Here is a 27,938-nt window from a genome sequence, read left to right as displayed (position 1 = left end):
AACCCCCCCCCCCCCACTGAACCACCGACTTTCCCGGCCCGCGATGAGATGAGACAGGCACATCACAGCGTAGCACACGACAGCCCTGACAGGCAGGCATGCTGCAGGGCGGGCAGGTACTCGTAGATCCCTGTTCTTCATGCTGTGGCAGTGCAGCCTTTTTTGTTTCCACAGCTTCCATTCGCTAAATTCGAAGCCTTTCAGGCCTACAGGCCTCCCCCCTAGGCTGGGTTTCCATTGCTCTTTCTCTTTAACTCTCCATCCTTCAGATCCATTACTGGGGGTTTAGCACTTCACTCCACTGCACTAGGAGTCCTGCCGACGGGACCGCCCCTCCACCTAGGTCACCCAATGTTGGCTGTCCAGCAGCTCTCCTGCCCTCATTTGCATCTCATCACATCAAAATACGCCCGATTCTCCTTCACCGCACTTGCTTCCAAGCGAAGCAACCACCACTACCAATACTACCACCACCACCATCTCAGCCCAGCTCCCCCCGTCCTTCCTATCTCAACTTTATCTCATCCTTTCTCTTTCAAGAAATCAACGTGCTCAACCACGATTCTTGCTTGCCTCTCTGGATCTTCAACACGCGTCATGGAATTCTCTTTATAATTCTCACCTCTCCCCACAATTGCTTCTCCCCTTCTCCTTTACGGATACTTAAAGCGAACAGCAATTGAGGCCCCCCTGCCTCTGCGGCCATGCTTCGATTTTGTTCACGATCTAGGGTTCTCTCCATATATTTTTCAGGAGCTTGTTAACAGCTGAAACCATTTTTCTGTTTCTTTCTCCTGTTTCCAACTCTGCGCCATCATGCCGCCTCGTCGGTCTCACAAAAAGTCTCGCGCCGGTTGCCGGAGGTGTAAAAATAGGAAGATAAAGGTATGCCTTTTCGATCCTCTGCGCATCGCGCTTCATTGCACGTCTGTAATCTGGCCATTCTGTCTTTCGCAATGGCTGGACTTCTATCTCTTTAGCTCTCTTGCTGACTCGAAAAATTCCTTCGGTTGTAGTGTGACGAAGTTCATCCACGATGCGGCAACTGTGCCAAGCATGGTGTTCCTTGCGATTTCAGCAACCCCGATGTCCTAGAAGAACTGGCAATCTCTACCAACACCAGCACTGAGAGCGTCGGCGCACCTACTCCCTCACCAGCACCCACAGTCAACTTCAATTCCGCTCCAAGGACTCCGTTAACACGCCCACGTGCCCCTTCAAGTCCAGCAAGAGCGCCAAGACCAAATCCCTCTCCTCCGACCTCCGTTTACTCACAACCTTCGATAAGCTCGTCCACCAACACTATAGACCATGGTGAAAGAATGCTCGAGTTGCGTTTGATGCATCATTACACCAACGTCACCTCGAAGACGCTTCTGACCAATTCGCCAGCCGCCGAGGACATCTGGCAACGTGCCGTCCCACAGATGGCATTCTCTGGCAATGGCAAGACGTACCTCGCCGACGCCATCTTGTCAGTAGCAGCACTCCATTTACGTTCCATGTCCCCGAACGACAAGGCATTGGTGCGCGCTTCGCATGCCTATTCAGCCTCCTCTCTCTCTGCCTTTGGTGCATCTCTCGGCGCGGGCATAACGCCCGAGAACGCAGAGGCCCTTTTCCTCACAGCAACCTTGATTGCTTTCCAAGCTAGTGCATCCCGAATCTTCGTCAAGGACGATGGTGACGCTGCTCCTGGCGACTCAACAATTCGATATGTGCCCCCGCTGTCTTGGTTCCATGCCTTCCAAGGCGTCAAGACCGTGGTTGCAAACTCCTGGCAGTGGATTCACCACAGCGATATCGTCAAAGTTATCATTGATTCGCAGCCTAGTTTCCAGCTGAACCTCAACCCACGCTCGCCCGACTCTTTCTTTGGCCACATGCTCGAAGGGTTGGCTGATGAATTGAGTAACGAAGATCCCCGCCTGGTTGCCTCAACTACCCAGGCTTATTCACACGCTGTCAGCGTACTCAATTGGGCACACAAAAACTACCACGCAGCCGCTGCCCTTACGTTTACTGCCACTGTCTCTAAGCGATATGTTGATCTTGTTGATGCAAGGCGACCCCGAGCTCTTGCCATTCTCGCTTGCTTCTTTGCTTTGTTGAAGCGAATGGATAACGTCTGGTGGCTGCAAGATGTTGCTCGCCGCGAGGTTATGGGACTGGTCAGCTTATTCGAGCCGGGATCAAAATGGTGGCGTCACCTTGAGTGGCCAATAAGGATTGCCGTGTTGGACGGCAGTTCTATACCGCAAGATATTTGGGGCACCGAACTGGAGGAACAAGCACCAGAACAGCAGAATGTTCTCGGGTCCATGACACAGCACATCGAGATGTTTGCTGAGATGCTGAATCAGCACACGCAGCCCCCCATTCCCATTGCAGACGAGGATCTCATTGTGCCTGATTCACCCGACTAAGGGGGGGTTGGCAACTGCATGTAGCCACGACGGCGGGACCCTGGGTTTGAGAGCTGGTCTCGAGGCCCTTTTCATTTTGTCGGTAATCAGCTTCAGCGCGATCTTTGTCAGTTTGGTAACTTTTCTATTCCAAGACATGATCAAGAAGCGCACCCGACTTTATTTTATACATTTGATGAATAACGACTGTCTCCTTATCACTGGACTAATGCGGATCGAACCTAGATACCAAGCGGTGGAATATTTCCAGTTACGATTTGGGTAACGATTTTGTATCCTTAGTCGACTCAAATTGCTTGATGTATTGGTGCATTAAGCAGAAATGAGGTCGCTTTTGGGCATTCGTTGCCCGATATTGGTAGGACTCACATTGTTTTATCTCTCTCCACACTATTAAGTCTATGACCGACCATGAATTGTATGAGTTGGAGGATAGAATAGACGTGGGAAACAGCACGATTGGACAGGAAGCCCAAGTGCATACTGTTGAGCTTGTAGCTTTTTAGTCTATATCGGATACCAGATAGGGCCAAGTCAGTCGGCTTCTTTGGCCTCTGCCTTAATTTAGTACATAATGATGTCTTTATAGCAATAGATAAATGCGATTTACAACCCATCCATCCTTGTTTCTTTGTAGCAAAACAATGTCCAGAGTTAGGATACAACGTAAGACTACTTACTATCCGTAGATAGACACACTGGCTACCGCATAAAGTATGGGGTAGTTGAAAAACGAGAACGGGCGGTCTGGGGGACGAGGAAGACAATAGTGCTCGCCATGTTTACGGGATTTGTCTCATTAAATCAATTATTGATATGGTCTCCCTAGGACCTTTTCCAAGACGCCCAACTCCGAGCCTGCAATGTGGTGTATCTACTACTGCTTTATCCTCTTGGTCTCCTCCCCCTTCTCTTCGATAACGTCCGCCACACCCTCGGCGTCCTTTCGGCTTCGCTTCAGACCCTTCATCTTGCGGAGCTGCAACTCGCTAAGATCCTGCTTGCCCAAGTGCACGCGACCAATCTTGTCACCCATGGAGTCAGTCGTGATATTCTTCTTGGTGCGCTCCTCGAGGCCGCGAGGTGTCTTCATGGCCTCCTTGAGCATCGACTCATCGGGTTCTCGGACACGACCAATACGGAAGTCCATGCGAGGGCCAATCTCCTCAACTTCGACACGTGGAAGGCGCTGGCCAGATCGCTTAGTGTTGATGGTGTAAACTCGGAGGTGGATCGCAGGCTTGGCATCGCCGTCACCAGTGCTATCCTCAGCGCTGATGGAAATAATGTACTGAAGACCCTCGACGTCTATCTTGTCGGCAGGCTCGCCTCGGAAAAAGTCCAGAAACATGCTCTTGGCAAGAGTAAATTCGTTGCTGACAGGGCTTTCGAAGGCGGTGCCGGCAAACAGAACCATGGGTCGCAGACCGATAGCAAACTTCTTAGTCTTGAACTGGGCAATGGTTCGGAAGCTCTCGGGGTCGAGGTAGAGCTCAAGCATATCTAGAAGCTTGTATCCAAACGTACGAACAAGCGTTAGAGTGTGGGGACGCTTCTTCTGGCTGCTGCCAAAGACGAGCAGACTGGCATCGTTCTTCTCGGAGAAGAACTCGAGCGAAGCAGCATCGTCAAAGGGGTGGATGGCATTCTTCTTGGTGAATTTTTTAGCCAATGGCTGGCGCATCTGGTGAAGGTCGTTGAGGGCGTCCTGGACGATCTGAGAGCACGATGTTCCGCGGAGAAAAAGGCATGTCTTGGGGTTTTCGTTGGCCTTGGGCTCGCGCTTCTCGAGCGCACGCTTTGAACGCGCATTGCGAGGTTTTCTTGACGGATATTAGTATCAAAGGAACGATTGTATCAGCAACAAGTATTGAACATACACTTGACGGAGCATCTTGGCAGTTTGTGGTATTGGATGTGCCGTGTTATTGGTGATGGTGCTTCAATGGGACGGAGGCTGGCTTGAGACTTGAAGAAGCGCAAGAAAAAAAATGTTCTTATCGATAAAGCATAAAGCATGCGCTGCTCACCTGCTCACCGAGAAGAAAGGTCTGTCCTCGGTGAGATGGACACCCCTGTTTCTTTCCCACCCCGCAGTCACGTGTGCTGCTACTCCCTCATCGGCAAGTGGTACCGATAGAGGCAACGAGAACGGCGGAGCCTCGGTATTTTCCCCGCCATACTCACGCAGGCATCTTGTCGGGTTTCGCTAGATCATGGTAGGAGTCGGACCAACTTCGACCTGTAAACTACGCCTCGTATTCATTATTCTCCTACGTACATAAAGCGAGGATATCACCATCAATCTAAAAGCATCAATATCACTTCCTTCGCGCCGATAGTCCCGAAATTCTAAAGCAATAATATATACCGCCAATCATCATGTCGTTTATGGGTGGCGCTGAATGTTCGACATCTGGAAACCCTCTTAGCCAGCTTCACAAGCACACTCAAAATGATAGAACCCTTCAGCAAGACCGCCTTGTTGGTCGAGGTCCTGGTGGACAGCTCAACGGGTTTCGCAGCCAGAGCGCGAATGCGCCTCAAGATGAGGTATGCCCTTGAACAGGGCCGATGAGCCTATTACTAATACATATATCTTGATGTTGTAGATGATGAATGGATTTCTCAACCAGGGCCCGAGCCTACAGCAAGAATTCCCCATGCAGCCGGGCCAGATGGGCCCTCTTAACCCAGCCCAGTCCCATATGCGAGCTAGCTCAGCGTCGCCAACATGGGCGCACGACTTCAACGGCCAGCCAGCGATGGAATCAGCCTTCCAGCCGCCTTCTGCTGCACAGGCGCATTTCAACGCTGACGAGTTTGCCCGATTCCAACAACTCAACGCACAAGGTTCCTCGGCGAGAGCAAGCCCCATGCAGAGCAACGCCCCTAACCAGATGAACCAACAACGACCAATGATGGGCGGCATGATGAACCGACCGATGGGCTACTCTCCCATGTTCCAGCCAATGTACCAAAACCAGCAGCCTATGCAACAGCAGCATCAACCACAGCAACAGGATGCCAAGGGTAAGGGTCGGCTCGTGGAACTTGATGACCACAAGTGGGAGGAGCAATTTGCTTCGATGGAGCTTCAAGACAATGCAAAGGAACAAGAAGAGGCAAATGTTGCAGAGCGTGAGCTCAATGAAATGGACAAAGGTCTAACGTCCGAAACCAATGAGTACGGTGATTTTGAATCTGTTTGGAACGGAATACAAGCTGAGACGGTTGCTGCTAGACAGGATTTTGACCAGTTCGACAGCGAATGGAACAACAATATGATGCCCGACTTCGAGGGCATGGGCGACTGGGGCCGCCTCGGTGACCCGGCCGTCGAAACCTATTTATTCGAACAAGATAACTTCTTCCGCGACGAAAAGAACGCTTTCGAGGAGGGTGTCCGCATTATGAAAGAAGGCGGTAATCTTTCTCTAGCTGCACTGGCTTTTGAGTCCGCGGTTCAGCAAAATCCCGACCATACCGACGCCTGGGTATACTTGGGAACAGCTCAAGCGCAGAACGAGAAGGAAACGGCAGCTATCCGAGCTCTTGAGCAAGCGCTTAAGCAGGATCCTAACAACTTAGCAGCCTTGATGGGTTTGGCCGTATCGTATACCAACGAAGGTTATGACAGCACAGCTTATCGAACCCTTGAACGATGGTTGTCGGTCAAGTATCCCAACATTCTCAACCCCAAAGACCTGCATCCTCCCGCAGAAATGGGCTTTACAGACCGCCAACAGCTGCATGATAAGGTGACGAATCTTTTCATCAAGGCGGCACAGCTGAGTCCCGACGGTGAGCATATGGATCCTGATGTGCAAGTTGGCCTTGGTGTCCTTTTCTACGGTGCAGAGGATTATGATAAAGCAGTCGATTGCTTCCAGTCAGCTCTTCATTCGTCAGAAGTCGGTTCGTCCAACCAACAAGAACAGCTTCATCTCCTCTGGAACCGCCTTGGCGCGACGCTGGCCAACAGTGGACGATCTGAGGAAGCCATTGCGGCATACCAGGAGGCGCTTGCCATGGCCCCTAATTTCGTACGCGCTCGTTACAACCTGGGTGTCAGTTGCATCAACATCCACTGTCATCACGAAGCTGCCTGCCACTTCTTGGCCGCCCTGGAGATGCACAAGGCCATCGAGAAGTCGGGCCGGAGCAAAGCATACGAGATCCTAGGCGATAACGCTTCTGGGGTCGATGAGACACTTGACCGCATGTCAGCGCAGAACCGGAGCAGCACCTTATACGACACCCTCAGGCGTGTCTTTACGCAGATGGGTCGGCGGGATCTGGCGGAGAAGACCATTGCGGGTGTAGATCCAGACGTGTTCAGACCAGAGTTTGAGTTTTAAGGCTGCAGGGTTCTTATTTTTAATGAAATGACTTACATGAAGAAGCGGTCTGCATTGTGGAAGATGAGGGGGGAATCAAGATGTATTTATGACGGGTATCTGTCTGGATTTGGATCCGTTCAGATGTTGCACTTGAGAGACATTCACAGTCCTGGGAGCATATTGTATATCACAGATGCGTTGTCCCTGGAGCAACAATATGATATGGCGTACAGTTGTCTCCAGGCTCGTTCAAATATGAATGCATATCAAAAATAATGCTACCATCCATCATCTCCCATTGTAACAACGCCGAGGGCCTATCTACATCTGCCGTGCTAAGTGGTCACTGTTACATGTAACTATTTGCAGTATGCCTGTATGCAAGGAGGGCATCTGTTTGTTCTTCCTGGCCTACCAGCCAATCCAATTCGGTTTATTGGTATCACTGATTAGATTCTTCCATTGGGTGTCATAGAAACGAAAATGTACATGTTGCAGTTGGCTTCGAGCCTAGGAGAAGGCCGAGCAGGAAGCACATAGTCTAGACCGTGATCATTACGGAAGCGAAACTGGCGCCGACGGATTGAACCCTTGAGGCTTAAACTATTGCCTAACTCCACATAAGTCTTGATAACAAACAAGTGCTGGGGGAGGGGAATAAGCAAAGGGGGAAAGGCTTTTCAACCTTTTCACTGACAAAACCCACTCTGCTACAGTCTTGGCGATTCAACGAAGCTTGTTAGTCTGATAGCTTATGACTCGGGGGGAGGGGAAAGGCGCTTCTTGAGCGTCTGGGCCCTCGAATATGTTATCCCAGTTGCCGGCCGCGACAATTGATGTAAGTTCTGAAGAGACTGCCGTGACAGATTTCCCCGACGACCAACATATCAAGTAAGTTTTTCTTTCTTTTTCTTTTTTATTCTGTTTCGTAGGGGGAAACACTTCGCCGATGGGGTAAACTCTCATCCCCACCTACACAATCTCATCTCATCTCACGTCGTCCTTTGCCACTAGCCGAGCTGCTGATGCAGTGTGGAGGTTGAGTAAGTTTCCGACAAAGCGATCTCTCGGGTATCTTGAGATCACTAATGGTTAGCTGGCCAATTCCAGGCTCCAGGACAGAACAGGTCAGGCCGTAATGAGTAAAGTGCACTGCCGAACGCATGTCTCTCCCAAAAGAGACTCAACCCATGCAGCCGCTACAGAAACCAATAAATACCGTACTGTACGGACATGAGTGCTGCTTTAGACAGGCGGCAGCGTGAGACTATTGGATTTCTTCTCCCCGATGTGGGGAAATGGGAGCTGAAGTATGCAAGGGGAAACTACGTCGAGATGGAAGAGAGCCAAGAGTTGAATTCCGAGATATCGACAAAAGCAACGAAAGAAAGTAAGACACAGAGTCGGTGACATTGTCTTCCAGGCACTTGACTGACGTGATTGGGCTGGACAATAGACCGATAACTAAGTAATGACTGGGGAGGGATGTGGCTCGAGCTATCTTGTTGAAAATCGGTTTATTTCGAAGATGTATGTATGCCGTAGGATGTCATGTTCTTGGCCAGATCCTGTAGAGTTACGATTCTATTCTCCCTTGGTACTAAGCCTCGGCGCATGATTTGCAAAAAGGCGGCCATTGAGTGAATAATACGATTCGTTTGGCTTAGTCCGATAAGTAAGGCCGGGCTATCTGGAGGCTCAAGCAGGCAGAAAAGCGGTTGTCTTTGCCGTTTTCTTAGTGGTGGTGGGAAACATGTGGCTCCTTGGTATGTTGGTGGGGACGGAGGGCGTTGAACTATGGACTTAGGGGCCGTGGGCTCGATGCAAGTGAGTGCTCGATCGAGGCGTAGGAGTGACGATATCAGCCTATCGAGTGCTGTATGTACCCGGAGACCTGAGACATGACTTTGTACTGTGCGGTGCGTCGTCTTAGATCGGGGTAGCGGCGTAGTGAATCGGATGTCAATCTGTGTGGACGGTAATTGTTTGTGCTTTCTCTTCTTGGTTGACGGTCGACGGCATCACCAACAAGACACTGATGGACTGGTACTATAGCGAGCCCAAAACTCTACCAAAAGATGAGATGCTAACGATGAGGAGCTAAAGACATGTCTCCTACGTACCACCCATAGACTCGAGTTTAATGAGAGCACCATAAACTAATCGAGGGTGTGACTCGGAGGCTTCTCAATGAATCGATACCAGCCGACCACCAGACAAGGTGTTGATTACGAGTCGGTTCAGCTGAGATGGCAAGCAACCTTGGTTGTCAAATTCAATTTCGGCATAAATGTATCAGTTGAGATGTGATATTCTGTCAGTCATTGGTCACCAACCCCTGTCTTTTTTCTTACCCAATCGGCCGAAAGTCGTCGGACTCTTAATCAACTTCATCACCCACTGTGATATTGCAAGACAGATCGGATCCTTTACAATATTCTTTCTTTCTTGACTAGAGGGCGAATAAATCATCTGGAAGATGAGTTTAAAACACACCGTAGTTTGCAGTTCTACACAAGTTATCCATTAGTTCCAACCCTATTAGCTAGCAGTCCTTCTTTAGCTTGTTCAAGATCGGTGGGTTTTACCAAACGGTTGGGTCTAATACTGCACAACCCTGTCATATCTACCGTAACTGTGAGCCAATATATCTATTTTGTAAGAAGATAAACACATTTGGGTTCCTGTTGATGAAGGTCTCACGTTAACAAAAGGAGCGTTCGGTTCAAAGAGCTGACTCCCCGCTGTGGACGAGGATGGACTGTGCCAGTGGCAGCAAGTCCAGTATCCAAAAACGCTCTCTCTCTCTCTCTCTCTCTCTCTCTCTCTCTCATGTGATGGTAATTAGCCCAGTCTGTTCAGATGCTTTGGGTCCCTCAGTTCGAGGCACAGTAGCAAAGCAATGACTCTCATTATCCCGCCGCATTGCCATTATGCAATGCATAGGACTGATAGGAACGCAAAGGGGCCAGAAAACAGCAAGCAGGCCGGTTGAGGTGCTATCAGTGAGCCATCTTCCAGCGCAATGATTAATTTGATTCAGTTCAGTGATGCAGTGTGTAGCCAGTGGCAAGCGAATTGGCGTGATGGTGCATGATTAACTGTGCTACCAGCCAAGCCAAACAAGTATGGGTATGGCTGTCATCACAATTACCATGCCGGCACTTGTTATAGTGTCAGTTTTCTGACATCGATTGCTTGTCATTGCCAAAGCACCATCGAGATCCGTGACGGGGAAGAGTTGGTATTGCTAGCCCGTTAGTGAGTGAAAATGCACCGGAGATCCAGACATTGGACTGTCAGCGCTGGTCTACTAAGTGACATTAATCAAAAGGATATTCTAATACAGGCTTAATTAGCGTGCAGCATCAGAGCGCCGGTTTTCTTTCATGATTGTACCGTCGCATTAAGGGAACTGCCAGATAGCAGACGTCAGCTTATTCCGATGGCGCAAATAATGAAATAGCAGAACACCACTATACAGAGTGCATAACTATTGTGAGGTTGAGCCCCAAATTTGATTTTGAGGACATCAAAGCGGTGCAGTAATATTTACAACTTGAACGCTGATCGGGCCTTGCCATCGAGAAGATATAGAGATGACAACCGTAGAAGGGATCAATCATAAGGAAAACAATTCGTGACCAAAGGTGCTGTAGGATAGCACAAATCATTTTTCGCCAATACCCTGTAGCCACGAGCCGACGGGAAAATAGGAGTAGTGATCGGCATTTTCTCTGAATTGCGGGCGAGAAAAGGGATCTTCAGGAGAAATCCCCCGAAAGGACAAGCAAGCCGGGCATGGTTGACGTTTTTCCATTCGGGTTTGGCGTGAAAACCCACAGGAAGGGATCTTTGTTCAACAGCAGAGAATAGCCAATGTTGGTTGCATGTACCATTAGTTTAGTCGTACTACGGAACGGTACTACTAGGTGAGGTGCCCAGGTAGCTCCTTGTTTGCCCTGCGCTGTCCTTTCTTGGACCGCCTGTGCTACCTTGGGTTCATAACGCGAGGCGTGTGAGTTTCACAGATACAGATCCAAAGATGCTCGCGTGGCAGGATGAGACGAGTTGTTGGTTGGCTTGAAGGTTCGTCGACTTCAGATTGTCGGGAAATGGGCGAATGACAATTTGTTGCAATACTAGCTAGGTTGGTAGAGAGATAGGAGCAGAGACACTGAACCGGGGCAGGCTGACAGAACAGACGGAAGGCTGGGCTGAGGTGATGAGGTGCATGAGCTGAACCTTGGGGGCATGGAATGAAATACCGCTCTAGGCGAAGCAATGTTTAAGATATTGATAAGTTGATGTTGAGTTTATTGCTTAGGTAGGTAGGTACCGCCAAGGCTACAAGGGAGTTTAGGAAGGAAGTTAGCCCGTAGGCGGGGACAGTACCTAACGGGATAACAGTGGTTAGGTAGTACCTACCTACCTTGAATAATAGCAATAAATGTGAACAAGGAAGAAACCTTCAAATCTACTACCTACTCAGGTTAGAGCACAAACGTATAGCTAGCAACAACTCTGGGGAAGGAACAACAAAGCCTTTTCGCTTTGGCTCCAATTCGGGTTTCTTCTACAGTTCTCAACAATCCAACTCAGGTAGGTACGGATATTCATACCTTGGAACCCAAACATTATTTGCCCTTTCAAAGTGGTAAATACTAGGCCGTACTTGCACCTGCGTTTTGCTTCTGTCAATACTGCACCGCAACGGAGACCCTGGTCGATTGGCCCAGCTATCTCAAGATCAACGCTCCTCATCGTACCGGTTCACCCCAGAGCGGCTAGATCTTTGGCACACTGGCTAGTTACACCCCCCCACACACTCACGCACGTGTCTGTCGGCAGCATAGACTTTGCAAGCGCCTGCTAGACACAAGCAGCAAAGATTGACGAGATTTTGTACCTACACAATTCCAGCCGATTGTTTCAAGGTGGTAACGTTTGGGAAATTCGAGCATGGCAGGTACTGTGCGCACGAACAGTGCATCTACCTATCTGGGAACGACATCACCAAGCACGAACTACCTATCCCAGCGGGATCTACAAGGTTCGGCGTACCTGGGCTACTTTGTCTGCCACATGGCATTACGCAAGCCTTAGAATGCTCTGGGTAAACATCTCCATAAAGCTGCGTGTCAGGATCGCCCTCTAGAGAAGAAGATGAAGAAGGACGGGCACGCTACATGTCGATGCCGTGGATGGATACTGTCTACAACACTGAGCAGAGATTTATTGGTGGACGAAACGATCTGCGGCACGTTCTGGTCTGAAAAGAGAATTCTCACGTGGCTACGGAAGATCGCGCATGTGGTGCTGGGATGTTGGTCGCTCCGCTTCTAGTCGCCCAACCATGGGGGGTCTAGCTTTGGGGGCGAGGCGGGAGAAAGACAAATTGAGCCAATCCCATTAGATGTGGAAAACATGGGTCTTTGAGACCCTGGTCACTGCAGCATGGCCCAAGAACCATGGTTTCTGACAGGGTCATGGACACACTAGTGACGGCGCACGAGGCGCCCTGGCTTGGTGTAAGCCATCCCCTCACAAGATTCACTGTCGCGTTCACGTAACCACTGGTTGACTGGTGAGCATCACACAGCAGACCCCAGAGAACAATGCGCAAACGGGTTCGGACCCAAGGGAGTTCGTATTGCATTATGCTTCTCAACCTAGTCAGCAACATGCTCAACAAGTTGAAAACACTAACTGTCAGAAATTTGTTGAACAGAAGTCGTTCACAAATGCAGCTAGTGTCTCCGGCGGCAGTGAACAACAACGGCATCTACGTGATCGCATTCCGTATCGTGGCTGGCCGGCCGGTAAATAGGTATCCTAGACCAGGTTTGAAGGGACACTGACTACAAACAAAACAAGCAGCAGGGTCTTCTGGCATAAAGGTGCTTTGTAAAGTTGGACTTGTTCGTTGGCTGGTCAGCCTGGTTGATTCGGCGGTTCAGCACTATTGATGCGGTGTCAAGTACAGTATTCAGCCAGCTACAGCGACGGTTCAGACCAGCGAATTTATTGGCCAAACGAACATCTCTTCCCGACAGGACTCGGTGCATGGCTGGATAGAACAAAGGGAAAACGATATGCCGCCTGTTTACTTTGCGATGGACACAACTGACAAGTCGTCACGACTTAAGTGGTGGTGGGTGGTGGGTGATGAATGCCGCATAGGTGCTCAGGCCTCGATACTCGGCAACCACATGGCATTCAATTCCAGTTATGTACGCCTCCACGATCCCCAAGCTCTCCGCACCTCCACGACTTCTCGACAATGGCAAAAACAAGGTTTTCGGGGGACCCAGAGGGGGATGAAGAGAGGAGATCCTGAACTTAAGGGTGGCTTCTTCTGACGCTACCCGATGGGCCACTCAACCAACAACTTACACCCCTACTGTAGTAAGGCTTTTGAACACTCCCTACGAAAGCGCCAGGCGTTCCATTATTAGATGCAATGTACTGTACTCGACCACATGGGCCGAGGCGATAGTGGGGGCTACAAGGTCCACAAGTCAACTATACTTTGCATTGCGACGTGGACGAAATTGTTGGCTTGAAGCCTTGAACGCTCTTTGATACTTGCGCCATGAGGTGCAAGAATGTACAACTTCCTAGGTAGGTACTCAAATTGGTAGACAGTTGGTTATCCAAGACAGCGAAAAGCAAGTAGAAAGTAAAAAAACGACCTGATGACCCATCAATCGTAGACTGTCAAATAGTTGCTTCTTGTGAGGAACGACCCGTCAAATATGCTGTCAGGGTATCAGCAAAATTGACCGCTGGAAGCATAAGAGATAAAATTATTAGGGCAGCTTATGCCACTTAGACTAAGCTTTTATTTTTATACCCTAAGACTTAGGAGGCCAACTTTTCTGCTACCCACTAGGCTGTTCACAAGGTTGCAACATGTACAAAAAACCCCTGAGCACGGCACGAGGGTTGGTACACAGCTTGCATAAGTACAGGTACGTATCGCTGCCTCGAAGAACAAGGATTGCGGATTGACTTTCAAGTGCCGTAGCACTGTTTCAATGATGCCCACTGAAGGCGGATGCATCGTCCACCAGGCAAGGAGCCTTGACTAACTAACTGCATACCTACCTACCTGCCTAGGCTGTAGATGCTGGCCCGACCTGACCTGGACGAAACCTGGAGCCATAGCCATGGCCAAGTAATAGCCATAGCCAAAGCCAAAGCCACGGCCGGCCGCTCCTTGTCTACCTGGACTTGTCTGCTTCAGACGAAGGTCCCTCTGCTCCCCTGCTTTGGGGCTGACTTTAAGCGTTGCCTACCGTATGCAAGTGCAGGGGGACTATTTCAGCGTGCTACGATCCATGGGATGAGAGGTTTTGAGACATGGAGTCTGGGAGTTTACTATGTACCATTTGTACTGGGAGGGACCGGGCTTTGAACGCATGTCATTTCAATGTTCCTGATTTCTGATCGATTCATCACGCTCTGTACAGCCCAGATGAAGTGGATGAACAACCTGCTGGCTTCCCTTTTCCTTCTTGTCATCTCCCAGTTTATTGTTTGTTTCCAAGACCCCCCAATCTTAGAACCTTAGTGCTTTCCTCGGTTCAGTCCAGTCCAGCTTAGACCTGGGCAGCCTCCTCTCCTTCCTCGCTCGACGTAATGTTAGTACCTAAACTCCAAGTCTCGAGTACATGTATCCACTACTTAGTACCTAGGTACCTAGGTAGGTTCAGCATTTACCTACCAACTCAAGTACTTAGAGTAGCATTGGTGCGGGCAGGTTTACTGATGGGGCTCCAGTCTTCCCCGGGCTCTTTCTTCCCTGTACAGTGACCTAGTGGCATCCATTCATCCATCCCCGTCTGTCACTTTCGCCAGGGTCAGTCTCGTGTGCACTTTTCCCTCTTCAAGTCCACTTTCTTTCCTTTCTCTCACAAATTTACCTTCCATCACCTACCCACGTATTGTATCGCATCTGAGCTCATCGACGTCCCCTTTCTCAATCCGTCTTCGGGGCTCATGCTCTGACACGCCAGTAATTTCTCGACTCGAACCCGTTCGACCTCGCATTGTCGCGCCCGTCCTGTCCTGCCAGCTGCAAGCTCAATTCAGTTTCAGTTCGGCTCGGTTCAATTGCAATCTGGACTTTGTCTTGTTGTACCGACACCTCCTGCCCGATTCCTGCGACCGCACTCCAACACCGGCCTCGCCGTAAGCGCAACCAATCGAATTGTGTTATCCTTACCGTTTGTCGGCTTCGTTTCTCAGGGGACTTTGTGGGGGCTCACTTGTAACTTGATCAACCCGGCTCGATTGGACTTGACTGTGTACGCGACACCTCAGTATCGACCGACTCCCCAACAGTCATGGACAGTCACAACCAGCAACGCCCACCTCCTCCCAAGGCGGCTGGTCTCAACAATATTCTCAACAGCGACCATGCTCCAGGTCACGTCCCAAACGGCCCTCAGCACATGCGAGATTCGGGGTTCTACTCTAACGGAGACGCCTCCAGTAAGCGTACGCTGCTCATTGCTACCCGTCTAAACACCTCCGTTCTACCGCTGACTTGACTTATCCAGACACATCTGCTGCCTCTTTCAATGTAAACGGCCTCAGTCCAAGCGGTTCTGGCTACCAGTCTTCGTCGCACGAAAAGACCCCTTCGCCGATAACTTCCAACATGGTTCCTCATGGACCTATATCGCCGTCAGCAACCAACATGAGCGTCGCCGCAATGGTATCCCCCAACCCGCCCGCTGCCTTCGATCCACGTCGTGATAGGCCCACGTCAATTGAATCCAACGGTACCAACCATACAATTGGCGAAACTTTGGCACCAGGAATGGCCGCGCTGAGGCGGGAAAGTGTCGACAGTCGCATTAACCAAAACTTCAGTGATATGCGCCTTGGTAACAACTCCCCATATGCCTCCAACAATCATTCAACTAGCTCGATTCAAAACACCCTTCACAGCCAGCGGAACCCCCACCACCTCTCAGTTAATCGAATCTCCAATGGCTACCAACCCAACGCGGAGCGGAACCCCGAGACCAAGACTGTCAAGACGGCACCTGCCATTACTGGACCGGCAACGGGGCACATTGCACGAGCAGCAGAACCCACCAAAGGCCAAGCATGGGCTTTCCCTGAAGAGGAGATTCAAAGAGTCGGTGGCGCACCTACGTTCACTGACTCGAGGCGCAGCAGCATTACCGAGTCGATTGCGAGTAGTCAGTTCACAACCGAGTCGCGTCTGCCCGCTGGGCAATTAAGGCTGGAGAGCGAGTACTCTCGTATGTCTAGTGCCTCGGATTTCCCTCCTGTCCATCACCACTCTATGCAACATAAGCAGTTGAGCGATCTTCAAGCTGAGGAAGGGAATGGGTCTACAGGGTCACAACCCTATAGCAGGACCCCGGAACTGAGAGTTAGCCACAAGCTCGCCGAGCGGAAGAGGAGAACTGAAATGAAGGAACTATTCGATCAGCTTCGTGATCTTATGCCGCAGGAGCGAGGCTCAAAGGCCTCCAAGTGGGAAATTTTGACAAAAGGTTCGTGATTGTGCCACTACAAGAACAAGAATGTTGCTAATAAAGGCCACAGCTATAACTGAACATCAGAAACAGCAGGAGCACATCCGGTTGCTCCAAAATCACTACAACACAGTGGCATCAGAAATCGACCTGCTCCGTCGGGAGCTGCATGGGTTACGGGTGGAGAACACCCAGCTTCGGGGATCTCCATCTTCAGCACCAACACCGGGCTCAGGACCTCCGTCGACGACTCATCAAGCGGAACGGTATGCCAGTTCAAATGGGCCAGAGCTGCCACCTATCCGGTCACTGAGCAACAGTATGCCCGGCGGGCCAGATTCAATGACGGGTGTCCAGTACGACAACCCTCAAACCAATGGGTATCGCCAGGAGAGATTCTGAAAGTGGTATACCCGCCATCTTTTTTTCTTTCTCATTCTTTAATTAATTATTGAAGTCCGGTTTACGAATGAATGACGGTAAAAGAAAAAAGTTATGACGACTGCGGCACCACAGCAGCCTTGCGGTTACAATTCTGAAGAGTACAGACTGAGATGGACCGTCGTTACTGTCGTGCCAGCGATAACTCAAGGCATTAGATTTGCTTTATCTTTGTTTGCTTTATTTCTCCCTTGTATCAGTACGGCGAGCGGCCCGTGGACTCCCTTTTCTTGCGTCAACTTCTCCTTCGATCTTTGGACCCAAAAATGCAGGGGCCCACCCACTGCAGGCTTCAGATGGAGATATTCTTTCTTTCTCTCTTCCTTTTCTTCTTTTCTTCTTGGGATGAACAGGTCACTTAATGGTATGGCAGGGTACAGCGGAACGGGCCGGAATAAATGCTCTGGGATTTGGGAGCTCAAAAAGAGGGCATGAGGAACAGGAGAATGGCGTGAAGGTGTTGTAAGGCGTATATACCCATTTTGCGAGGACACGGGAAGTGATTGTGCTGAAGAACAACTTTGATATGCTGTGTTATCATAAAAGACTGATAGCGGCAGCGGGAATAAAACAAACCAGGTTCAGGACATGATTTTGATATTGCTGTGACCGAGACTCGTCATTAAGTTAGTAGGGAGGTACCAAGTTGCATCGAATCAGTCATCATGGCTTATGCGCGCATGGTTCTGATGAAACAAGTTTGATCTGATAATAACATTAACATGCCATGATGAGTAGAAACCCGTCCACACTATATAATAATTTCACTCGTATTAATTCGGAGCCGGGTCTTTAATTGTTGTCCGGCTGGGAATAGGTCCAGGAAGCGGAAACGGAAGCGTGGGCGGAGTGGGATTTTCGGAGTTGCGGAGTTTGCAAAGGCCCCGCAGAGGAAAAGTCCCCGATTTGGTCTACGAGACGAGACGGAGACAGAGGCAGCAAGTGCTTATGTACAATCCCTAAGTGTAAGCCATAACTTACAACTATTAGATACTGTGAGGCCTGCAAAATCGAGATTCGATTCCTCTTTTTCATTCTCCGGCGTTATCAAGTCCGTCGGAATTGTTCACGCCTCTCCGCTCTTCTCTCTCTGCTTTCTCATCCTTCACTCTCACTTGCTCTCCCACATAATACATATATATCATGGATTCGTTCAGCCCACTGGCTACGCGCAAGATGGACAGAACAGCTGCTTCAAGACAGAAGAGCTGCAATGCCTGCGTGAGGGGGAAGCGCAAGTGCGACAAGAAGACGCCCCGGTGCACCCGCTGTGCGGCAAAAGGGCTCGACTGCGTCTACCAGAGGTTGCCACCAGGAGCAAGCTTCCACGACGACGATATATGCATCGCAGATTCCTTGAACGACGTTCCTGACTTTGACATGGGCTTTGACATCAACAACCTGGGAGGAACATCAACACTCTCTAGCACTAGCAACACTTCCCCAGATAGCCTCGACAGAGTCACCACCTCAACCATAGACCTCGATTCTCCCCTCGACTTCTCCATCATTGACCATCTCATGGCCAACAACACGTCTGTTGGTTCTGAGCTATGGAGTCTGGGTGACTATGGCAGCAGCAGCAGCAGCAGTAACAAGCTAGGTATACCGTCTATACCATCTATGCCCACAACACAGGTCGTCATTCGTGACCTAGCTATCTTTGAGAGCATAGAGCCCTGCATGACTGAAATCAATCCCCTGGACGTGTATGATCCTCGTTCTCGCATGGGATACACTGTCGATGCCATCGCCAATCTATACCGCGACTTTGCAAGGACTCGTCGCCTCCCCTTTATCCATCCTCGTCTCTACGGCTCCAACCTCCCCAAAACACTGATGGCAGCCTTCTCGGCGGCATCCGCATACTTGGCGCGCACGCCAGAGAACAAAGGATGGGTCTTCAAGCTTATCGCCGACATGGCAAAGGACATTCACCGCGAGGGCGAGCGTGCTTCAACGCCGGCGGAGAAACTAGCAAGGGTGCAGGCTATTGTGATACTAGACTCCATACGTATGTTCGACGGTGATGTGACGATGAGAGCAACGAGCGAACGTGAGCTGCCACAGTTTATGGCATGGATGTTCCATCTCAAGGAGATGGAGGAAGAGCTAAAAATTGGGGATGACCCGGCTGCTACTTTGTTGAAGGGCTCGCCACCACAAAGCTGGGAGGTAAGTTTTTGGATAAGCCATGTCGCCCATGCAGGAAACTTGCTAATGCTTGCACAGGCTTGGTTACTCGCCGAAAGTACACGCCGAACTATCGTCATGGCATTTGCTTTCGTGTGCATGGTCAGTATACTAAAATCCAACGAGCGTATGATAACCAGCCTTCCTATGTTGCACGAGGTCTAAACTAACTTCTTCATAGCGCCCTGCGATGTCATGGAACCAAACTTTCATTTCACAGCCTCGAAATATCTTTGGGAGGCTGACTCTTCCATGGCCTTCTTCCGTGCGTGGCAAACAAAGCCGCAATACCCAGTGCGGAACCTTGACTTTAAGGGTGTCTGGATGCATGCGCAGCCAGAAGATGTTGATGAGTTTACGAAGCTAATGTTGACTGCGTGAGTAGCCTTGTTCTTGTTTTGGGTGTGTTGACTATGACTAACTGCCGAATAGCCAAATGGGCCCCGATGCCATCGACCACTTTATGCTTGGCCATGTGTGCTAGGAACCATGATGAAACATATTTATATGGCTATTCTATACTGATTGGGTATTCCGGGACCATTCTCTTGGATTTAATGGGAATTTTTATGATATCACGGGACAGGGTTGGCATGAAGAACAGATTGACTGCCAAGAGCTGGTAATTATTCAGGAGTACAATGATGGAAATGGCCAGGGGCGCTGGTAATGCAACACCCGGCTTACACTTTTTTCCTTTTCGAATTCTATATATCCTCTTCGGCGATTCTCCAGACGAGCCTTTCGCCACTGACCTCTTTGTTTCTCAAGATATCAACAGCCTTTTGAGCCCTCTCCACAGCTGACGATCCTTCCACCACGCGGTATCTGTTGGGTGTAATGACGCCGTCTGCGAGAAGTCTAGGTACAATCTCTGGCTGTAGGTTTTGCTTGAAGTACTCGTTCTGATTTAAGTTAGTGACGTATACTTGTGAAAGTAGTTGGGGTGACTTGCGGAAAGATAAAAGTGAGTACGAACACCTCGGACTTGAACGCCATCGGCCCATTCTTCAGTCAAGACTTTGCCGACATCCATCTCGTATTCTGGCTCCTCGTCCACAGTTGCATCTCTGAGGATAACAGGGAGCATGACTGCCACAGTGCTACCGGGTTGAGCAATCTTTGTTAGAGGTCTTAGGGTACCCTCAAGTGATCCGATACAGTCGATGATATAGGGCAACTTAGGTTCTGACTTGTTCTCGAGGGATTTGAGGATCTGATCGACAACATCGTCCTTGCGATAGTCGAAAGTCTGAGTTGCGCCAATACTTTTGAGATAGTCGTGCTGCTTTTGGCTGGCGACAGCGATGAGATTTTTAAAGCCCCAGTGCTTGAGGACTTGGAGTGCATATATGCCCACACTGCTAGAAGCACCCCAGATGAGAATGGGACTATCAGCTTGCTTAGGAGTATAATTCTCCGGTACAGGCCAGGGAAGCTCCAATTCCAGATCTGCAGTAACAGTATGGAATACAGTAACTAGATTCACCGAGACTGTCACAGCATCTTGATATGAGATGTTGTCTGGTATTTTCGAGGCGAGATACGCAGGAATGGTGATGTACTCCTGGTGGTTCGCCTCCTTTCCACCATGGAAAGCAAAAGCGACGACGCGGTCCCCGATATTCAAGCCCTTAAGATCACCGCCATCCCCAACAGCGATGACTTTTCCTGCAGCGCCACCGCTTCCCATTTGAGATGGGTACTCGGAGATGAGAAGACCTCCATCTGCGCGGTGGAGGTCGAGGGGTGTTGAGGAAGTCCAGGCGACGCGGATGAGAACTTCACCTGGTGATGGAAGATGAACTGGGAATGTTTGAGAGGTGAAAGGCTTGCGTTTCGCTGGGAGAACTACAGCTTGTTGGGTTGAGGGGATGGAAAAAGACATGGTTGGTGATGCAGGTGAGTGAGTATAAGTGAGACTGTGATTGTGACTAAATTGATGGTATGCTAATATCTAGTTATCGAACATGTCTATACATTTATATATATATATCATCAAGATATAATTCCAAGCCTGTAATGTATTCTGGTATAATGTATTTCCTTATTACTAACAATTGATATTTGTCATTCGGAGCTCCGTGGAACATTTACGGACTTGGCCCCACCTGACTACATATGATCTCACAACTTCTACAAAAAGGAAGCTTTATAAATAAAGACTTCTTGGTTTAGAAAAGGGGAGGGACAGAACAGAAACTTCTGGTGTCTTGGGGCACAAGATGAAGACACAAGAATCGAGGTGGCCTGATGTGAGACGATAAGGAGTGATCGACATGGCGTACAGTAATACGATGTACGAAAGCAAACACTCCCCTCACATCATCAGTGTAGTGTGGTATTACCAACAAGTATAGTAAAGGTATCATATTGCATTATCATCATTGATTTCAGAATCAAAACTCCCGTCCATCTGTTTTCCCCTATCTCAAACAGTCGTCGAGCCCATCAGAACGGTACCAGAAGCAGGCCCAATATCGACATGCTTTTGTGTCGCATTGCCGCTCTTCAAATCATCTCTTGTAGTCGGTGGACGTCCGAGATCAGCGACGACGTTGCGGACTCGCTGCCGCATGCTCTTGCGTTGCTGCTTTGAAGCGTCGCTCGTCAGGGTGTCTATCTCGGCTTTTGTCGGTGAGTCTGAGACTGAGATTTGGGCTTCTTTGGAGAAGACGGTTGACCCTGAGAGGATAGAGGCTGTGTCTGAGCTTGAGGAGGGACGTTCCATTGTAGTTGGATGTTGTATTGACGATATGTGATTTGAAGCAAGTTTCAATCGGTTGGAATTGGGGTAAAGATGAGAAAAGAAAGAAAGAAAAGGGCGGTAGTAGTCCCTCCATATATGAATGAGGTGCTACTCTCTATCTTTCTGGGCATGCACCTCTTTTTCAGCTCTACTAGGTCTGAGTGGGTCTAGATCTTTGTTTGGGTGCCTTTAGGTGGTGATGTTAGTGGTAACCCCGCGCTATCAAGACCTACAGCAGGTGCGCCCGCTTTCCAATTAACCTTATTTAATTTGTTCCACTTATGTCGACCAACCTCAGTCAGTGACTTGGAGCATTCAGTCAACCTCATCACAATCATAATCATGATGTCGGATAATAATAATAAAAACATTGAAATATTCTCATAGTATCAAAGGCTCACAAGGACACCGACCCGTTATCATGTTTTGTTATCTGCCGTGTGAGCCTTGCCAACCCGATGTAACCCTCCCATCATCGATAGCCTCATGTTTGATGTGGCCATCTATCATAGCCATACCCACAACCCTCACTTCTAAATGCCTCCCTCACGCTGCCAATATCCCACGGCCCGCAATCAAAGTCGGGGTAGTACTGTCTCCCTCCGCTAAACGCAACCACCACGTTCGTTTTCCTCAAAAGCTGCAAGACCTCCTTGTGATCTTCGATCGGGTGCGAATCACGCGGTTTGCCCTAGCTAACTCGGTACCAGACGGAATAGTCTTCTCGGTCACAAATCGTGCTGTGCACCATGCCGAAGAGAGCTCGGCTCGATTTGCGTACTATGGCTTTCACGGAACCATCTATCAACATCGTCGTACCTCACGTATCCCAAAGATGGCGGTGGCGGTTGGGATACAAGCATCCGTCGCCAACTGGAACTGCTCCTGGTCAAAATCTCAAGACGTTTCGACTTTTCCAACGTCAAGCTCCCTGGTGGACCCTGCTTTGCAATCGCGCCCTCGGGAGCCCAAGGTAGTCGAAGAAACGAGTATGCTCTTCGACTGTATGTGTACTTGCCTTCTATATCGAAGAAGCACCTCCCAAACTTCTCAACTAGCAATGGGTTGAATGTAAATGACTCAGGTCGTCCTGCCCCGGCTGAAGATACAGGCTGAAAGAACAGCGCTTGCTGTATCTTCGGCGAGTCTGCTATCGTTGTGGCCCAGTAACGACACACACGGGATGCAGAGACAAGCAGCTTCTTCATGTCGAGGTGCAGGAGGATTAACTCCAGCAACTCTGCAACGAAGAAACTGCCGTCCATATTGTTTGCGTGTTCCATCGTGGCATTGAGTTCTTGGTTGTTCAATAATGATGAATTGTGATGAATTGTGATGAAATTGAGATAGGTTGAATAGCTTGTTGTGAGGGAATTTAACTAACTCGAGCTATGATACTATTATATCATTCTGGTGCTTAACTAATTAGGAGAATCATGTGCTAGCTTAGTAGCTGCGAATGCTACTTTGGCTGGTAGTGGCCGAGTTTATTTGTTAACTGCCTCTCTGTTTGGCTTGTCGTGCGTTGCGCTTCTTTTGAATATCGAATGGTATATATCGAGCCCAAATCGCCATTTCACCTTTCAAGCGTAGTACACATAATTTATAGTGTCAGTCTGTGCGTATAGAGGTATATATATCTGACAATCATTAGCTTAGCTATAGTGTACATCAACATCGTCGACCTTCTCGCCATGTCAACCGGAGACCCAGTAGCTTATGCCCCTTCTTAACGACACATAAAAAAAAAGGAATTCCCAAGCGCCCAGACTCCAATTGCGCTGTCAAAAGACCCGGACGACAGCCCGTCCGTACCCAACCCTGCAGTAGATCCTCATACAGAAGCTCGACAAAGACCAGATAGGCCCTGAAGGAGCATATAAAGAAGAGAAAAAGAAAAGAATACGTTGTGTATGTGTTGAATTACTTGGTTCGTGCCGTAACCTCTACGCGCTTGTTTCCGAGGTCGACAATCTTGCCCACGAGATTGCCTGCGTGATCCATCTCAGTTATGTCGTCGGCGCCTCCCAAGCTCACGCCGTTGACCATGACGTTAGGCACAGTTCTCCGTCCAGTCGTCTCGAGTAGTTGGTCTTGCAGGGCTGAGCCTTGAGGGTGGACGTCGAGTTCGACAATGTACGGCTCGGGAGTGATGGCGTACTTTTCAATCAAAATGGCCTTGGCTCGTTTCGAGTGAGGACAATAGGTTTTGGAGAAGATGATAACTGCAGAGTGGTTAGTAAACTTGGTTTGTTATTTGCTGCTTGTTCTTCGACGTACCGGGTGACTTCTTGAGGATTGAATCAAGCTCTGCGCGAGCCTCAAGTTCCTCCTTGGTCCTTGTCTCCGTCACGGGCTTCTTGTCAGCGACAGCAGCATCGGGAGCAGCGGCGGCGGCGCCCTTCTCTCCAGCGGCCGGCTTGACAACCTTGTCCTTGTTCTGTCCCTCAGCAGAACTTCCGACGCCCACGACTTTCTTAGGGGGATCCGGTCGCAGACCACCCTTCTCGTTCGCCTTGCCCTTGGCCTCTGCCTCAGCAGCCTTGAGACGTTGTTGCATCTCTTCGGCCATCTTTTTGTCTTCCTCGTCGATATCACCGTCTCCGTCCTTGTCGCTGTGGGCTGATCCAGCCTTCTCGCCAGTGGCAAAGTCCACGATGGGAGCAGGCATCTCGTTTGCGCTCATGGCATTTTGGGTCTTTTTGATGAATTCTTGGCCGGTGGATGTTTCAGCATCGTGGTGGCCGTCAAAACCAGAGGTGTAGAAGAGAATGAAGATGAAGGTGCCGATTGTCGCCAGGATCAGTAGGCGTACTCGGCGTGGAGAAGGCATCGCGGGTGGGATGGGAACGAAGATCGTTCGCAGGACAGGACCAGGGGTGGATGCGCTAAAGAGCGAGCTCTGGTCTGGTCTGACGGAGAGCTCTTGAGGTCGCGCGACGGATTCGGATCGAGTTTGGTGGGTTCAAAAGACAGTCGAAAGGATGGAAAGAACAGAAAGGACAGTGGGAAAGGGTATCGTATCGGTCGGCCGGGGCGTTGAACCGAGGGCGATTTGTTGGAGAGCAAAAGAAGAGACCAGTCTTGCCAGCCCCAGGGACAGATCAGACTGAAGGGAGAGCCGACAGCTCCCCCAATTCCAGTGGAGGGTTTAGGTAGGTCATCAGAGCCAATCAGGGCGATTATACGGAGATAAGATAGTATAACATGTCACCGTCACTGTGTATCTTGATGCACATGAATAGAACACAAATAAAATGTTTTGTACAAATGATAACAAGTCAATGAAACATTATGAGATATAACGAAACCAGTGATATCCCACCACCGACGCGCAGCGCCAGATCCCTCCCCTTATCCAGTATTAAATAGTCCGGTATCCAATCCAAATTCCTCGAGGCTAGATGGGCCAGCTCTCTGCCCAGTCATGCCCAAGCTCTCAGTTCTCCTGCATATACTCGTATCTTGCTATCGTTAAATCAATAAATATGGCCAGGCGAAACTAAATCATTTACTTACCACTGTCTATGCAGTCTATACTGTCAAACTCTCAACGGAATGGCCATCCAGTTCTTGTTCAGGTGCCACCAGGGCTGGTAGACTCTCACTCGGTTGCTGCGACTCTTCGATCATAATTTGGGGAGATCCATTATGAGAGTGCGAATGCGATCTTGTTTGGTGAAGAAGTTCTGCTCTTTTGGCGTGAAGGCTTTGAAGATGATGATTGCCGTGGCGATGATGGTGATGATGGTGATGATGATGGTCCATTGCTGGTGCAGCTTCGAGGGCAATGGCCCAGAAGAAGAAGATTAGAGAGTAAGAGAGCTTGGAACACAGCATCCTGACATGTATGCACGATTGGATCTATCACAAAGTACTGGGAATGGTTGCTTTGAATATCTGTTTTCTACCATTCAGGAGTCTGCCATATTGGCGACTCTTATATATCTTTCAAGGCCACCAACTCCTTGCAGCTCATAAGACTTTATGACGAGTGATCTAAGTATTGCAACTGCTTCAACTACCGCATTCAGCCTCCTCGAGACCCTTCACAAGGAATTTACAGGGTCGTGGGCCGCCCTGAGACAATCACCTGCTAGAACTGATTGCAACAATGAGCTATTTGTAGTGAGGACAGCCCCTTTGACTTATGCTCCATCCGTCACATGAGCCATTCTGCTTGTAACCAAGTTTATCGGGTCATGTTTCAATAGCTTATGTTGGCTCATCATTTTGGCCGTTGAAAGCATCGTCAACGGTGATTAGCTCTCGTGGGAAAGGGTAGGCTGGTATGAATTCCGAGTATTAGTGAGACACGTTCAATAATCGCGCTCCAAATGACTTTATCGCCAGTATAGAGTCATGTCGAGTTTTGCCAAGATGATTACAGTTGATATGTTCTCACAGTTCACATCATGAGGTCGGCTTGTATGGTAACCACCTATAAAAACATGACTCAGCGAACTTGACACTCTGAACCAATCATAAAATGCCAAAAACTCTTTTCTTTTCTGTAGTGGCACGAGCGCTGCAACTCAGTGCCTAGACTACCTAACTTGGTAGACTAATTGGCGGATCCATCTATTCTTGACAAGTTGCCATTTCTAGTGACTTCGATTTCATGATCAAACAAGTGAAGTGTCCTTTTGCACGACTGACTCATATCTTGAAGTTCTTGGACAACATATAATAGATAGAATCGTCTGTCTCTCTTCATTTGCCTTCATTATACTTCTTCTCCATTGTTAAACCTTACTTCTTGTCTTATATTCCCTTGATACCCACTCACTTCCGTCTTTACTTTACCCTTGGGATTTTCTGCCGCCTTCTACTGAATAATCCTTTTCAATACCTGCAAATAACAAGAGTTAGCCCCGGACAAACTCTCCCTAGTCGAGACTATTTGTACTCCTCACCCTTTCAACTTCAGGAGACAATTTCTCCTTCACAATCGCATCATGGCTCCTTCTAGGGCAAAATCCTTGCCCTTCATCGTCGCCCTGGTCTTGGGCATCGTCCTCTGCATCTTCGCAGCACCGATACTCGCATCTTCACCTTCAGAACCTTCTCCTAGCGCAGACGTAGAACTCATCTGCCACACAGACAATCCCAAGGATTGTTACCCTAAGATTTTCCAACCAACAGATGAGTTCCAAATTGTTCACGATGACCAAGAACTTCCTCATGGACTCCACGTTCGTCTGAACATGTCCAATGGCAAGAAGGAGGCCAAGATCAACGTCCCTGATGAGGGAAACCCTGCCCTTGAGGGGCTTCCTGTCGATCAAGCAATTGTCGTCGTGGACCAGCAGCAACAGGAGGACCCCCAGATTCCTAAAGGTGCTCCGGCTTATGAGCCTATTGGCAAAATCAAGGAGCCTGAAGACGAAGAATTCGTCGGCAAGCCTTTTTTCACAGCCATGAAGATGTTGAAGGCTGGTGAGACAGGTGAAGGCAGTGAGCTTGACGATGCGCTCGAAGGAATGGAGGAACTGTCTCATGACATTTACTACGGTCTCAAGGTCACAGAAGACCCGGAAGTCTTGAAGGCACTATTCTGTATGATGGGTGATTCCACGGCCACCACTCCCGCAGGTGTCACACCCCGTGATCACCAAGCAGCCGCTATTCTGGGGGCTTCTTTACAAAACAACGCAGCGGCCCTGAAAGAGGTCACGAAGCAGTGGTCTGGTCTGATGGAGGCCAAGTGCCCTGTCAACAGCAAGTCTCTCAAGGAGTTTCTCTACTCATCTCTCGTACCTTCTCATGTTCCATCTTCGATCGACACCAGGACACTGGCTTCCACGGCGAAGGCCAAGGTTGGGGCCATCAACGGTCTCATGAAGAGCGATATCATCCGAGCAGACTTCCTCAAGAACGATGGCATGAAGCTTCTCCTCGAAGTTCTCGTGCCTGAAGGCAACGAATGGGGTACGACTCAGCGCAAAGTTGGACAGCTGGTCCTCGACACGTTTTTAGACGAGGATATGGGCGCCAAGCTTGGTCAGTGGCCCCGAACAGAGCGAACCAGTGATGCAAAGTGTCGAGTATTTGAGACAAGCACCGAAGAGGGGTGCTGGGATTACCATGTTGCGAGAATCTTGAAGGAGAACAAGAGGGATAGCAGCCACTGGAGCCGGGACTTACATGACCGGCTTGCGGCACTGAGGAAGAGCGGCAAGGTTCCGCCTCGACCTGAATTGTAGAACATTTACGTACCCGGAGTTTTAAAGAATAGAAATCCTGTTATTTTCTTGGTAAAATA

General features: G+C 49.4%; 10 protein-coding genes across 10 annotated transcripts, besides 4 other annotated features; 5 read left to right on the top strand and 5 right to left on the bottom strand.

The window, feature by feature from the left end:
* Window positions 1-448: 448 nt before the first annotated feature.
* Window positions 449-479: a microsatellite.
* Window positions 480-816: 337 nt separating this feature from the next.
* Window positions 817-2,426, top strand: FPSE_02607 (uncharacterized protein; the record flags this gene model as incomplete). The annotated part of the gene is made up of 2 exons (XM_009255726.1): window positions 817-885; window positions 1,017-2,426. The coding sequence occupies 2 exons, from the start codon at window positions 817-819 to the stop codon at window positions 2,424-2,426; spliced, it is 1,479 nt and encodes a 492-aa protein (XP_009254001.1).
* Window positions 2,427-3,303: 877 nt separating this feature from the next.
* On the bottom strand, window positions 3,304-4,320 carry FPSE_02606 (uncharacterized protein; the record flags this gene model as incomplete). The annotated part of the gene is made up of 2 exons (XM_009255725.1): window positions 3,304-4,249; window positions 4,307-4,320. 2 exons carry the CDS (start codon window positions 4,318-4,320, stop codon window positions 3,304-3,306), a joined length of 960 nt encoding a protein of 319 aa, XP_009254000.1.
* Window positions 4,321-4,808: 488 nt separating this feature from the next.
* Window positions 4,809-6,787, top strand: FPSE_02605 (uncharacterized protein; the record flags this gene model as incomplete). The annotated part of the gene is made up of 2 exons (XM_009255724.1): window positions 4,809-4,979; window positions 5,039-6,787. 2 exons carry the CDS (start codon window positions 4,809-4,811, stop codon window positions 6,785-6,787), a joined length of 1,920 nt encoding a protein of 639 aa, XP_009253999.1.
* A 2,779-nt stretch (window positions 6,788-9,566) lies between these two features.
* Window positions 9,567-9,601: a microsatellite.
* Window positions 9,602-15,120: 5,519 nt separating this feature from the next.
* On the top strand, window positions 15,121-16,692 carry FPSE_02604 (uncharacterized protein; the record flags this gene model as incomplete). The annotated part of the gene is made up of 3 exons (XM_009255723.1): window positions 15,121-15,268; window positions 15,337-16,308; window positions 16,361-16,692. 3 exons carry the CDS (start codon window positions 15,121-15,123, stop codon window positions 16,690-16,692), a joined length of 1,452 nt encoding a protein of 483 aa, XP_009253998.1.
* A 344-nt stretch (window positions 16,693-17,036) lies between these two features.
* Window positions 17,037-17,073: a repeat region.
* An 801-nt stretch (window positions 17,074-17,874) lies between these two features.
* Window positions 17,875-19,408, top strand: FPSE_02603 (uncharacterized protein; the record flags this gene model as incomplete). The annotated part of the gene is made up of 4 exons (XM_009255722.1): window positions 17,875-18,906; window positions 18,964-19,051; window positions 19,106-19,301; window positions 19,357-19,408. 4 exons carry the CDS (start codon window positions 17,875-17,877, stop codon window positions 19,406-19,408), a joined length of 1,368 nt encoding a protein of 455 aa, XP_009253997.1.
* A 223-nt stretch (window positions 19,409-19,631) lies between these two features.
* FPSE_02602 (uncharacterized protein) lies at window positions 19,632-20,812 on the bottom strand (the record flags this gene model as incomplete). The annotated part of the gene is made up of 2 exons (XM_009255721.1): window positions 19,632-19,829; window positions 19,904-20,812. The coding sequence occupies 2 exons, from the start codon at window positions 20,810-20,812 to the stop codon at window positions 19,632-19,634; spliced, it is 1,107 nt and encodes a 368-aa protein (XP_009253996.1).
* Window positions 20,813-21,355: 543 nt separating this feature from the next.
* FPSE_02601 (uncharacterized protein) lies at window positions 21,356-21,655 on the bottom strand (the record flags this gene model as incomplete). Its single annotated transcript, XM_009255720.1, has 1 exon — window positions 21,356-21,655. The coding sequence occupies one exon, from the start codon at window positions 21,653-21,655 to the stop codon at window positions 21,356-21,358; it is 300 nt and encodes a 99-aa protein (XP_009253995.1).
* A 746-nt stretch (window positions 21,656-22,401) lies between these two features.
* FPSE_02600 (uncharacterized protein) lies at window positions 22,402-22,956 on the bottom strand (the record flags this gene model as incomplete). Its single annotated transcript, XM_009255719.1, has 1 exon — window positions 22,402-22,956. The coding sequence occupies one exon, from the start codon at window positions 22,954-22,956 to the stop codon at window positions 22,402-22,404; it is 555 nt and encodes a 184-aa protein (XP_009253994.1).
* A 640-nt stretch (window positions 22,957-23,596) lies between these two features.
* FPSE_02599 (uncharacterized protein) lies at window positions 23,597-24,506 on the bottom strand (the record flags this gene model as incomplete). The annotated part of the gene is made up of 2 exons (XM_009255718.1): window positions 23,597-23,898; window positions 23,954-24,506. The coding sequence occupies 2 exons, from the start codon at window positions 24,504-24,506 to the stop codon at window positions 23,597-23,599; spliced, it is 855 nt and encodes a 284-aa protein (XP_009253993.1).
* Window positions 24,507-25,407: 901 nt separating this feature from the next.
* Window positions 25,408-25,435: a microsatellite.
* A 1,196-nt stretch (window positions 25,436-26,631) lies between these two features.
* FPSE_02598 (uncharacterized protein) lies at window positions 26,632-27,879 on the top strand (the record flags this gene model as incomplete). Its single annotated transcript, XM_009255717.1, has 1 exon — window positions 26,632-27,879. The coding sequence occupies one exon, from the start codon at window positions 26,632-26,634 to the stop codon at window positions 27,877-27,879; it is 1,248 nt and encodes a 415-aa protein (XP_009253992.1).
* Window positions 27,880-27,938: the final 59 nt, after the last annotated feature.

This window comes from Fusarium pseudograminearum, chromosome 1 (genome assembly GCF_000303195.2).
Source record: "Fusarium pseudograminearum CS3096 chromosome 1, whole genome shotgun sequence".
NCBI classification, from domain to species: Eukaryota; Fungi; Ascomycota; class Sordariomycetes; order Hypocreales; family Nectriaceae; genus Fusarium; species Fusarium pseudograminearum.
This window is presented reverse-complemented; position numbering and strand designations above follow the sequence as displayed.